General features: G+C 36.7%; 1 protein-coding gene across 1 annotated transcript; it reads left to right on the forward strand.

Annotated features, from left to right (window-relative positions):
• Positions 1 to 6789: 6789 nt before the first annotated feature.
• LOC104229423 (epoxide hydrolase 2-like) lies at positions 6790 to 10418 on the forward strand. The gene is made up of 4 exons (XM_009782068.2): positions 6790 to 7135; positions 8666 to 8833; positions 8931 to 9166; positions 9824 to 10418. Exons 1-4 carry the CDS (start codon positions 6848 to 6850, stop codon positions 10071 to 10073), a joined length of 942 nt encoding a protein of 313 aa, XP_009780370.1. The 5' UTR covers positions 6790 to 6847; the 3' UTR covers positions 10074 to 10418.
• The last annotated feature ends 2999 nt before the right edge of the window (positions 10419 to 13417 follow it).

Below are 13417 nucleotides of genomic sequence, written 5' to 3' on the forward strand. Positions count from 1 at the left end.
GATCTTTAAGCATTTCAACCTTTTTGTCTACTGAATTATAGACTCTATTCATTCCTTTTTCCCTGCTCCCTAGTATCTGTAGCTTTTGCCAAACCGAATACATAGTGTATCCAGTTATTGTTTGATCCCACACTTCTTGTACTAGTTTGTTGAATTCATCTTCCTGCAAAAGCACATTAATGTAACGATCCGACCGGTCATTTTGAGCTCTAGCACGTCGTTCAGCAGTTTGAGACCATGAGCAGCTTCACTTCAGGTATTATGACTTGTGCACACGGTCGGAATTGAATTCCGGGAAGTTCAGAGTTGATTTGGAAAGAGAATTCTCATTTCGGAAGCTTTAAGTTGAAAGAATTGACTAAGGTTGGATTTTTGAGTAAACGACCTCGGAATCAGGATTCGAAGGTTCCAGCAGGTTTGTATGATGATTTCGGACTTGGGCGTATGTCCGGACTAGGTTTTGGAAGACCCGAGAACATTTCGGCGCCTATTGTGGAAGTTAGCATTTTTGGTAGAATCACATAAGTTTGGACTGAAGTGCATTTCAGGGTTATCAATGTCTGTTTGAGATTCTGAGTCTGGGAATAGCTCCGTATGGTGATTCAGGTATTGAGAGCTCGATCGGAAGTGAATTTGGAGGCCCGTGGGTCATTTTGGAGTCATTTGGCTAAAGATAGAAATTTGAAGGTTTTTGAGAAGTTTGACCGGAAGTGGACTTTTTTATATCGGGGTCAGAATCTGATTCCAAAAGTTGGAGTAGGTCCGCAATGTCGAATATGACTTGTGTGCAAAATTTGAGTTCAATCGAACGTGATTTGATAGGTTTAAACACCGAAAGTAAAAGTTTGAAATTTTAGAGTTCATTACGCTTGAATTGGAGTGCGATTCATGGTTTTAGCGTTGTTTGATATGATTTGAGGCCTCGAGCAAGTCCGTAATGTGTTTTGGGACTGGTTGACATGATTTGTTGGGGTCCCAAGGGCCTCGGGTGGATTTCGGGTGGCTAACGGATCAAATTTGGAAGTTAAAGAAGAAATGATCAGTTGTCTTTTAGTGTAACTGCACCTGCAAGGCTTGGTCCGCAGAAACAGCCTAGGAGGCGCAGAAGCAGAACATGACCGCCTAGAGGAAGGGCCGCAGGTGCGGGGCATTAACTGTATCTGCACAAGCGCAGAAGCGAGAAGGAAGACCGCAAAAGCGGTTATTGGCGCAAGTGCGATGGGGCCTCCGCAAAAGCGGACTTGCAGAAGCGGTGAGGAGTCCGCAAGTACGGAAAGGGTTGGAGGCAGTGTATTTTTTTAAAATCTGGAGATGGCCATTTTTCTCCCATTTTCATTTGGTGTGAGCGATTTTGGAGAGCTTCAAGTGGGGGTTTTCATCATCAACGACAAGGTAAGCTAACCCCACCTATCTTGAGTTAAATATATTGATTATGTATGGATTTTAACATGTAAATTTGTAGAAACTTGGGGTTTGAGGGAAAACCTAGAAAAATTAATATTCTTGGATTTTGACCACGATTTTGGGTATGAAGATAAGAGAAAATCATATAGTTGAGTTCGTGAGTTCATGGTTAAACTTTATCTTCAAAAAATTTAGGAATTCGGGAACGTGGGTCTGAGGGCAATTTTGTCAACTTTTTGATCGGGGTGAGGAATTGTTATAAATCAGATTGTAGTGAGTAATTGAACGTATATTAATGGATTTGCATAATTATTGGCTAGTTTTGAAGCATTGTGCATCGATTCGAGTCTTCGAAAGAACGTGGAATGTCGGTTATGGATCTTCGGAACGAGGTGAGTCTCCTTTCTAACCTTGTAAGAGGGATTTGTTCCCATAGGTGAATAATTGGTTATGTGCTTCTATTTGTGGGGGCTACGTACGCACGAGGTGATGAGAGTCCATGCGTAGCTACTATTATGCTATTGTCCGGGTAGTCTAGGACCCAAAAACATACTATACTTGGAATATTTGTAACCTTATTAACAGTTGATTGCTTAAATCATATTGAATTGGTAAATGGATTTCTAAAAAGAATTTAAATTTCATTTTTCTAAATTGTTAAAAGCAAATTGGTTTTCCTTGGATAATTATTTTCTGATGACTTCTTGATTGATTGTCTGTGCGTGTTTAAATTCTGGAACGGGCCGAACGCCTCGGCAGATTAAATAGATGCATCTATGGTTCACGTCATTCGACCCACTAGCAGTGCACAATTTAAATATTGTTGGATCGGGCCGTACGACTTCGGCGTGATTTGCGCATGCTATTGCTTTCCTTGAAACTTATTGAAGTTGTTATTGCCTCTTCCCGATTTGAGAATATTTGTATAAACGATGAAAAGGAATTTGGAAATTTCCTATAAAAGAAAGAATTTCTTACTTGCTTCATTCCACTGAATTACAATCATATTTATAAAAATCATCGATTTACTATATTATTGAGATAACATTATTGGACCACTAGTAAGTGTCTAAGTCGACCTCTCGTCTCTACTTCTTCGAGATTAGACGGGATACTCACTGGGTACACGTTGTTTTCGTACTCATACAACACTTGTTGTGCATTTTTGTTGCACATGTTTATGAGTGGCATGGCGGCATGGTTGATATGGAGACTTAGGTGAGTTGCAATTATCTAGACGTCCGGAGCCAGCAGAGTCTCCTTCAGAGTATTGTACTGTATTTTTATTTCTGTCCACTTATATTCCGGACAGTTACTGTATTTTATTTCATTCCTAGTAAATGCTCATGCACTTGTGACACCAAGTTCTAGGATGATTATGGGGTATCTTGTATTAACTTCGTAATATTTATATTTGATTTGAAGTGATTATCTTTTACTGGTAAAATTGAAGGAAAACCATAGTTTTCAAAATTATTAAAACGAGAATTTAATTAAGTATTTATGGTTGGCTTGCCTGACAGCGGTGTTCGGTACCATCACGACCCTTAGTGGATTTTGGATCATGACAATTAAGAAGCCTAAATGGCTTTGGTAAGTAGTTTCTAATTATCTCAGTATTAATACTATGGGTGAATGATCAGAGACCTCATAATTATCATATACTGCCTCTATAAAGCCATACTGCATGAACTAGTAAGGGTTTCCCAGTGCCCAATCAATATTACTGTATATTCCATTAGTTGCATCTCTTCTGTTACACCAAGACCACTGACATCATTTTCTGTTCAACAATCCCAACCCAGTCTCCTCAACACAAGTTTGAAAATCAACCACTCCACTCTGGTGTACTGGATTACCATTAATTCTGTCATTAACAGATAACATAGTATTGAAGTCTCCTTGGATCAACCAGGCCTCCACCATATTGCTATTTAATTGTCTAAGTTGACTCCATATTTCTTGTCTCTCTGTAATAGTATTATAACCATATACAAAAGTAAGCCAACACTTAAAAGTTGAATTCCTGTCCTTGATTTCACAGTGCACCAATTGAGTTCCGGCTTGAATTATACTAACATCTATTTGTTGAGCCTTCCGCAATATCCATATTCTCCCATTAGGAGCATATGAATAGTTTGAAAATACTTCTCATTCAGCCCCAATCTTCCTTCTAACTCTTTTTTCATTCTATTTTTTCACTTTGGTCTCAAGGCACCCTAATACTGTAATTTTATTCTTAAGCAGAAAAGTCTTGAGTTCTTTTTGTTATAGGGCTTATTAAGCCCTCTAATATTCCATGAACTAATAATCATGGGGGGGAAGGGGGTGAACTAAAGATATTGTTCCTTCTTTTGATGCAGTATAGCTTCAATAGTCTCATCAGTCATACCCTTTCTCATTGAGCTTTTCTCCTTGGAACTTTGCACCTATTTTCCTTTTGACTTAGCTATCTGAAAATCATTATCCTTCTGCTCTATTTCTGTACTGGTGACTAGTAGTGCAATTGGTTCTTCTTTGCTGGCCTCAACTGTAACCTCTTGAGTATGTGCTTCCCCAATTGTCTTTGGCTTAGCAATCCATTTAGTGGTTACTCTTTTTTCCCTTCTTTTCTGTCCACCTATCTGTCTTTTAGCATCAGGTCCTGGGTACTTCTTCATCTTTTTTTGGCCTTTACATTTCCCTGTGTCATGACCTATTTTGAGATAGTCTTGACAGAAGGAAGGATGCCAGTCATAGCTCAAATTTTGTTCCCTTGTTTTTCCTTCAGCAGTTTCTATCAGCACTATCTCAGGTAATGCCTGGGACACATCCATCTCAATCAACATACGAGCATAGGATATTCTAGCCTCCTGTGTTGTTAGTTTATCAGTACAAATTGGTTTTCCAATCAAGCTTGCAATTCTCACCAAGTGTCCAGTACTGTATAGGTAGCCCAGGGAAGTTGACCCATACTGGAATATTTTTTGTGGATTCCCTACACATTTGGAAATCTGGTTCCCATTCTTTCAAAATCATTGGTTTGTTATTGAAAGTGTATGATCCATTTTGAAGAACCAAATCTCTGTCCTATCAGACTCAAATTTGAAAATAATGTATCATTCATCATGAAGTAGTACCTGTGGAGTTGAAACAAACTGCCGAACTCCATACACAAATTTCAACATCTCTTTGAATTGGGGAGATCCACCTATAATATAGCCAATTAAGCTAGTCCTCCATCTCCTATTCTGCTCTTCCACTTCTATATGGTACAATCTCACAATTTTCCTTCCATCCTTAACAATAGGGGGTAATAGTTCATTTTCAAACCCTGTTGTATAGATCGATTACCTTTAACCACAACAGCTAGAGTTGGTTTTGAAGTCCCTATGCCAGACGAGAAGGTCAATTTCCTTGCTATCGTCGCCATGTCCGTCTCATTTTGTGCTGGATCTGCAGGAGTCTATGTTATCAAAGCTGCCTGTGCTTGGATTGCCACCAGATCCTCCGTTTCCTTCCTCTCTTGTCCATGCAGAACAGTTGGTGCACTACCCATGCCTTTCATCCAATGGAACAGTTGCACCGAGTCTAGAGCTTGGGGAATCCCCGTTTCTGGTGTAACTAATCTTGTATCTTCATCTTCTACCTTATCTTCCTCGTCTGCACTCGTTACCTCAGCTATGAAGTTCTTCTTCCTCTGTCTCGCCATCCCTACCTTAGCTTGTACCTTAGCTTTTCCACTTAATACATTTTCTTTCCACCTTTTTTTAGTAGTGCATCCATGGACTGCAAATCCAATTTCTTTCCTCCTTTTTTTGAGTAGTGCACCCATGGACTACAAATCCTAAATACGCCTCTGGCGAGGCGATGCGTTTATAACGCGAGATGTAAGTTCCATAGATATTTAATTATTAATATTTTAGAAATAAATAATATAAATACATTAAAAAAATATATTAAAATTATTTAAAAAATCAAGAAAATTATACGTTTAGTAGGAAAAATATATATCTATTATAAACATGATAACATATGCACGAACATACTAGAGAATATTTTTTTTACTTGAAAAAATAAAAGACGTAAAGATTATACCTATAACATGACTATGATGAAACAAATAGAGTTGTAAAAATGATATTCTAGTTCCTAATAATTCAAAGAATAAAAATAATAATAATATAAAATTATTATTTAAAAATATAAAACTAGATAACAAATTACAAATGCTCGTTATAATAAAAACAGACAAAATAGAGTCTTCAAATAACATGGGAAAATGCATAAGTAACCCCATGACCTATACCCGGATTTTCAACTACACATTCTACCTTTGCGGGATTTTTATTACCCCCTAAACTATTTTAAAGTAGAATTATTTGCACCTTTAAAGCTGACGTGACAGAGTATGTATTTCAGTCTCCTTTGGAAGAGTGAGAAGCCAGAAAAAGTGATTTTTAGATTTTTCTTTTGCTTTTACTATTTTTTCTTACTTTTTTCCCTTTTCCCTTTCCTTTTTCTTTTACTTCTTTTTCGTTTCTTCTCTAGTTCCGGCGGATATTCATTCACCGGTGACTTTATCTTACCGTTTTTCTTCCATATATTCTGTTTTTATTTTTCCTCTTTCTATCCTATTCACACACAAATTAAACTCTCAAAAAGATCTATTCATAAGCAAAGCAAAATATACTCAGATCGGGATAAAAATTTGTCGCCAAAAAAAAAATCGCCAAAAAAAATGGTATTCTTGAAATTCGGACGACCACCATTTTATGCCTCCGGGGACCAAAACAAAAAGAAAGAAAATGAAATAACCAAAAAAATGAGAATAATAAGAAATAAGAAAAAAAAAAGATAAGAAAAAGAAGAAAGAATAAAAAAAATATTAAAAATACATGTGGCAGCGTGTCTACTTCACCATTTGCCAAGAATTTGATTGTCTAACTTTAGAGTGGTATTTATTCCATTTAAAAATAGTATAAATTTTAACCATTTGGTATACCATATTACAGACTGTATTTCTTAAAGATGGGAGTAAACATTTATATGAGACAAATATAAAATGTACCTTGGTGTATGTTACCTAGATAATATAGGGTATGTTAGTTGTTTTACTTTGGTGTAGATTGACTCTATCCTCACAAATAAAGAACTTATATATACAAATATATTTATCAAATTTCAGTCATAATAAAAATTAAAAATTTATTTAAAATGTCTATCTGACTATTGATAACTTTAAAAACTACTACTCCTATATAAATTGGAACAGATAACAGTAGCTACCTACTTGTAGTAAAGCTAATAATATCTGTACGTAACGCCTGTTATTAGTAGTTGTTTGCCTGCCACGTGGCAATCCATGATGTAGTGTCCGATAATATTTAAGCAGAGTAATAACTATCTCACTTCTCTCTCACTCACACACACAGTCACACAGAAGGAAAGGAAGCAAGAAAAAATGGAAGAAATAAAGCAGAAATTCATAGAAGTGAATGGACTGAAACTTCACGTAGCTGAAATTGGAAGTGAATCTTCTCCAGCTATTGTATTCTTACATGGATTTCCTGAAATATGGTATTCTTGGAGATACCAAATGATAGCTATGGCTAAAGCTGGTTTTAGAGCCATTGCTTTTGATTACAGAGGTTATGGTTTGTCTGAACAGCCAAAAGAACCTGAAAAAACAACATTCTTGGATTTTGATAATGACCTCCTTGGACTCCTCAATGCTCTTAGCATTCCAAAGGTACCATCTTTTTTATATCTTATTGCAGTTAATCTAGATTCGTGTTGCGTAGGGTCATAGGAGTTACTTTATTTTTAGGAGCGAGTAAGGCTAGGTACCACCAATCCTTGTGGTCCGACCCTTCCGCGGATCCCGCTATGCGCGTCACGGCGGGAGCTTAGTGAATTGTACTTGTATGTGTTAAAAAGTCAACTCTAGAGTACATTTCTTTTAATAGAATGGATCTAGACTGTGTTAGCTGCAACAAACACTCAGGCCCTTCAAATCTGTTAATGGGAGAGAGAGATAGAAAGGGTTTTTTTTTCGGGGGTGGGGGGGAGTGGATGGGGGGGGGGGGGGGGTTCAATGTTGACAGGTTAAAAGAAATACAAAAATGAGGAAATTTAGGGGTATTAGATATTGTTTGAAGAGGCTGAAGGTTCCCTCACTGTGAAAGATATCTTATGGATCAAAATATGAAATGATGAACTTCCTTTTGTAACCTTTCTTTTTTGCTAGGAGTATTTATTTTCAGCTGAATCAATTAGTAATTTTTTTATTTAAAGTCCGCAAAGGATGGATAAAGATTTTTGATACAGACATTGTAGTTTAACCTATTATATCAGGTTCGTTATTATTTTTGTCAGATTACCAATTACACTTGTAAGTGGCTTGATTTTGTAAATATTTTCTATGTTGTCAGTGCATAAAACTCAAACTCATCTTGTATTAGTTCAGCATTCTTGAAATAAGGATGTTCAAGTTTTGCTTGTGAAGAGAATTGCAAATTCGTGATTCCTAAAACTTCAAAAATTGGGTGTCTTGAAATAAAGTTGTCTTTAAATAGACTAGTCTCTCCTAGAAGTCAACATTTTGTCGGTAAAAAAACTTGGGCGACTTTTAGCCTGTTTGACCAAGCTTTTTTTGGGCCAAAAGTGCTTTTGACCAAAAATTGAGGTGTTGGCCAAGCTTTTATATGGAAAAAAGTGCTTTTGAGGAGAAGCAGAAGCAGTTTTTGAGAAGCAGAAAAAAGTAGCTTCTCTTCAAAAGCACTTTTTTGAAAAGCACTTTTGAGAAAAATACACTTAGAAGCAGTTTTCAAAAGCTTGGCCAAATACTAATTACTACTCAAAAGTGCTTTTCAAATTAATTAGTCAAACACAAATTGTTTCTCACCAAAAACACTTTTTTGAAAAGTACTTTTGAGAAAAGCACTTCTCGAAATAAGCTGATTTTAGAAGCTTGGCCAAACAGGCTATTTGTGCTCGTTATGCTTCTGTTATCTAACCTGTAAAACTAGCAAAATTGATATGCTTCTGATAACAATGGCAATATATAATAAAACATATTCCTCTCTAATAACAATCGAAATGGTTGAATATCTGTAATGAGATATATTAGCCGACCTCAAATTGCTTCGATTGAGGCGTTGTTGTTTTTGTACTAACCAATATTGGGAGTAATACTTTCTAAAGTGAATTACTCAGCTCTCATAATATTTTTTTTCTCTCTTTCATCCTCACAAATGTATGTGCTCGCGCATTTATGTAGGCTTTTCTTGTCGGTAAAGATTTTGGAGCTTTTGTTATTTCCTTATTTGTCATTCTGCATGAGGAGAGAGTCTCTGGATTTGTTACCATGGGGGTACCATTTATGGTCCCAGGTCCATCCGACTATGACAAATACCTTAGCGAAGGCTTCTATATTTCAAGATGGAGGGTATGGTTTTTCCTTTACGATATTGTGTTTCCTTCAAAATTAACCTATTCTAGCTAGCTGCCCCTGATATATATTTGAGATTCTTAATTTTTCGCAGGAGCCTGGGCGAGCTGAAGCTGATTTTGGTCGATTTGATGCTAAAACAGTTGTACAGAAAATCTATATCCTCTTCTCTAGAAGTGAAATACCAGTAGCTGACGAAAAACAGGAAATTTTGGATTTGGTGGAACCAAGTACTCCTCTGCCTTTTTGGTTCAGCGAAAAAGATCTGGCGATCTACGGAGCTTTATACGAGAAATCTGGTTTCCACACAGCTTTGCAGGTTCCTTATAGGTACCGAAATGCTTGTATTCCTATGACTTGGTACAACCTAGAGTCAGTGAGTTCAGTACGAGGTGATCTTATTATTAGTATTCATTTTAAAATTTCTGCATAGTGAATACATTGTTTGACCAAAAACGAGTTCAGTCGCACAACTCACTCTAGATCCACCTCTAAATTGAAACTGACAGTCTACTATCAGAGCCATGATTTCAACTTTATAAGTCTGAATTTTAGAACGACAACTTCAAGTACAAATAACTGGGTTCTAAATTGAATATTTGTACATATTTAATGAACTTTTAATAGAAATACACTATTTGAGCAAAAACTTACTGGTTCGTCCGAACCTGTTGTCGGGTTTCTAGCTTCGCGTCTAACTGACATGCCGCAATTATAACTGGATCCATGAAACTGACAATAGGAGATGTTCAGTTGTCACAAATATTATTGTTTTATGCAAGTTGTTCTCGCATCTTGTGCACATAGCGGGAGCTTAGTGCACTGGGCTGCCCTTTTCTTTTTGTTCACGCAGCGTGTTCTAGGTAGATAATTGCAGGGGAAATCGCAGCAGATTCAACTTTGGGATTCATTACTAATCAATTAGCTATTGAACAATTCCCTGATATTTTCTTAATTTGGTTTACTATGAACTTCTTTTGGCTATAGGGCGATGGGCGAACAACTGAACCTAACTGGAGATCCAAAAATTCAAGTTCCAGCACTGCTGATAATGGGCGAGAAGGATTACGTCCTCAAATTTCCAGGAATCGAAGACTACACCAGGAGCGACAAACTGAAATGTTTCGTACCAAATGTTGCGATAATCTTTATGCCCGAAGGAACTCATTTCGTTCAAGAACAAATGCCTGATGAGGTTAATCAACTTCTCCTCAACTTCCTCCACAGCAACAGTTAGTCATAAAACCTTCAACGAAGACTTCTCGAAATGCATTTTACTATTTGATTGCTGATCTGGATTAGTTTGGACTATTAACTGGTCATATTATCATAGTTCTGTTTGTCTATGTGATAAATGTATGAGGCCAAGATACCATTGTGTACTGATATTTGCACTTTTACCCTATGTTGCGTGATCTCTCCAAAATGTTACCGCACCCGTGTCGGATATTTTAAAAATTGCACTAGATCCGACGCGCATTTTCGGAAAGTCCGAGCAACCATTTGGAATTCTGGTACAAAATTTGATGTGTAATGAATGGCTTGAAATTGATACTTATTATAGCAGGGTATCTATGTGGAACTGAATTGTCTTAAATTTTCTTGGCTTAAAATAGTATTTGGAATATTCCTTAATAATGCAAATTACTTTAGGAACAAAAAAGGAACATTATGCTTTTAACAGAGAAAATAAATAGGGCAAGAATATGGTAATAGTATATATTATTTTGAGGATAAAAGTTTGGTACATGTTTACTTTAGACTTTCTGGTTTTAGGTCTCTTTTCACTTTTCCATTCCTTAGCACTAAAGTGAGAACTTGCACCAACTATAGGATTCTCCCCACTTTTGTTAGTAAATTCCTTTCGTTTTTTCCTTTTCTTTTTAATATTTATGAGCTAGATTTATGTTGGAGAAAACTTTGGAAGGCAAGAAAATGATGGGAGGGGGATTAATAAGTTATGAATTCCGGCACCTAAGGGTATAACTTAGTGGTCAATAAAGTAGGCGGAGAAAATACTAGGTTAGTTCATCCTATTTTTTAAAGTTTTGATGGATAGAACTATTTGAATTTCCTTCGCCGAAAAATTATACTATATATATATATATATATATATATATATATATATATATATATATATATATAAGGTTATAATTATTTTTTATGTATAGATAGTAGATATTGAATTTCCTTGACTTGTTCATGTATTTATTTTTTAATATTTCGAATCCCCTTGATATAAATCTTTGCTTCGTCTTGGTGGAAAGGACACATACCTAGTGAAATTAGTCGAGGGACACGCAAGTCGGTGAAATTATACTATTCCATACTATTTTCTCATGTGAAATATTTAAAATGTTTGGTTTGAATTTTAATAGTCTGTTTTATTTTTATTACCCTACAGCTTACCATAGCAATCCCGAAATTACTATCTACTGAATGCGACATAATCAGAAGTGATATATTATGAGCGAGTAATAGAATGCTGACTTATATATCTATTTTGCATGCGACTCATAAATCGCATTTTATTATATTTTTATTGCGGAACATTCAAATATTTAATAAAAGAAAATAGTACGGAATGTTTGGCCAGTGTTAAGAATATTGAGATCATTTCGTACTTGCATCATTAGTCACTTTACTATTTCTTTTCCCACTTTACTCTACAGCTAGTATAACAATCCCAAAATAACTAACCTTAAAATTAAAAACTATACCAAACATGAAATAATACAATCCCATATTTTATCCCGGTGAAAACACAGTCAGTAAGAGTAACAGCTTGTTTGGATGATTGTTATATATCATTTCATAATGTATCGTATCGTATTGTATTATATTGTTCAGTATTATTTTGTTGAATACAATATTTGGATAGATTGTATCGTTTGCCACTGGCGGATCTACATTGTCTAATATGAGTGCTTAAGCACCCATTGGTTTTGGACACAACACTATTGATGTAACGACCCGACCGGTCGTTTCATGAGTTACCGCTCTGTTTCCCCCATTTCTGCTTCTTTATGTATTGTTCAGTTGTATTACATGGTATTGGGTTGTTTGGTTCGGGTTCGGAGTGGTTTTGTAGAGAAATGTGACACTTAGTCTCTTAAGTTGGCCTTTTAGTTGGAAAAGTCAATCGAAAGTTGACTTGTGAGTAAACGATCGCGGAATATGGTTTTTATAGTTTGGATAACTTCGTTAGGTGATTTGGGACTTAGGAGGGTGATCGGAATGTAATTTGGAGCTCCGTGGTAGATTTAGGTTGGAATTGGCGAAATTGGAATTTTGACGTTTTCCGGTTGGTAGTGGAAATCTTGATATTGGGGTCGGAATGGAATTCTGGAAATTGGAGTAGTTCCGTTGTGTCATTTGTGATGTGTGTGCAAAATTTCAGGTCATTCGGATGAGGTTTGATAGACTTTTTGATCGTTTGCGGAATTCGCAAGTTTTGGGAATCTTAGGCTTGAATCCAAGGGTGTTTTGATGATTCGATATTGTTTGGAGTGTTTCGAAGGTTGGTATAAGTTTGAATAGGGTAATGTGACTTGTTCGTACTTTTGGTTGAGGTCCCGGTGGCCTCGAGATAATTTCGGATGGTTATCGGGAAGTTGGAAGTTGGAGTTTACAGCTGAAGCTGCAGAGTTTCTGTCATAACCGCACCTGCGGATTGGGGACCGCAGGTGCGAGGTCGCAGAAGCGTTTGGTCAGCCACAGATGCGGTCGTTTGAGAGAAAGCCAGAAGTCGCAGGTGCGGGAAGTTTAACGCACCTACGAGACCGCAGGTGCGGTCCGATGTCATTAAGTGGAAACTACAAATGCGGTTGGTTAGAGCGCAGAAGCGGTCCCGCAAGTGCGGAAAATGGACCGCAGGTGCGTAATTGCTGGGCAGAAGGTATAAAAAGGGCCTCTTCGCGAATTTTGCTAAGTTTCTCCATTTTTGAAGACGGGAAGTAAATTAGGGCAGTGATGATACGATGTTATTTGGAGTGTTCAGAAGGTTGGTATAAGTTTGAATAGGGTAATGTGACTTGTTCGTACTTTTGGTTGAGGTCCTAGGGGCCTCGAGATGATTTCAGATGGTTGTCGGGAAGTTGGTATCACGACCCAGAATCTAACCATGGTCGTGATGGCGCCTATCGTGTTAAAAGGCAAGCCTATTCCCAAAATATTACTACTAATTTGATTATAAGAATTTAATAAAATATTTTCAATAATTTAATTCCTGATAAACTAAACCAACTATAAATATAAATAATATAAAATACGGAAACGAGTCCCAAACATCGGGGTGTCACTAAGTCATGAGTGTCTAAAACTATGAACTAATATATATAAACTGTCTAACTGTCCAAAATAAGAAATGACAAAAGCAGTAACAAGGTCCTGTGGACGTTGGCAGCAACCTTGCAATCTCCACAGATGGTCGGCCTGAAATCAATGATCGCCGCACTCTAATTCACCTGGATATGCACATAAAGTGCAGGGTGTAGTATGAGTACAACCAACTCAGTAATAACAGAAATAACTAAGGAACTGAGAAGTAGTGACGAGATAAGCACAATAATCCAACTATTA

The sequence above is a fragment of the Nicotiana sylvestris genome, chromosome 9 (genome assembly GCF_000393655.2).
Source record: "Nicotiana sylvestris chromosome 9, ASM39365v2, whole genome shotgun sequence".
NCBI lineage: Eukaryota > Viridiplantae > Streptophyta > Magnoliopsida > Solanales > Solanaceae > Nicotiana > Nicotiana sylvestris.

Excerpts from the sequence above, each read along its gene's own strand:
- LOC104229423 (XM_009782068.2), top strand. The coding sequence starts at position 6,848 with ATGGAAGAAATAAAGCAGAAATTCATAGAAGTGAATGGACTGAAACTT. Across the intron at positions 7,136-8,665 it reads ATGCTCTTAGCATTCCAAAG|GCTTTTCTTGTCGGTAAAGA; the intron begins GTACCATCTTTT and ends GCATTTATGTAG. Across the intron at positions 8,834-8,930 it reads TCTATATTTCAAGATGGAGG|GAGCCTGGGCGAGCTGAAGC; the intron begins GTATGGTTTTTC and ends AATTTTTCGCAG.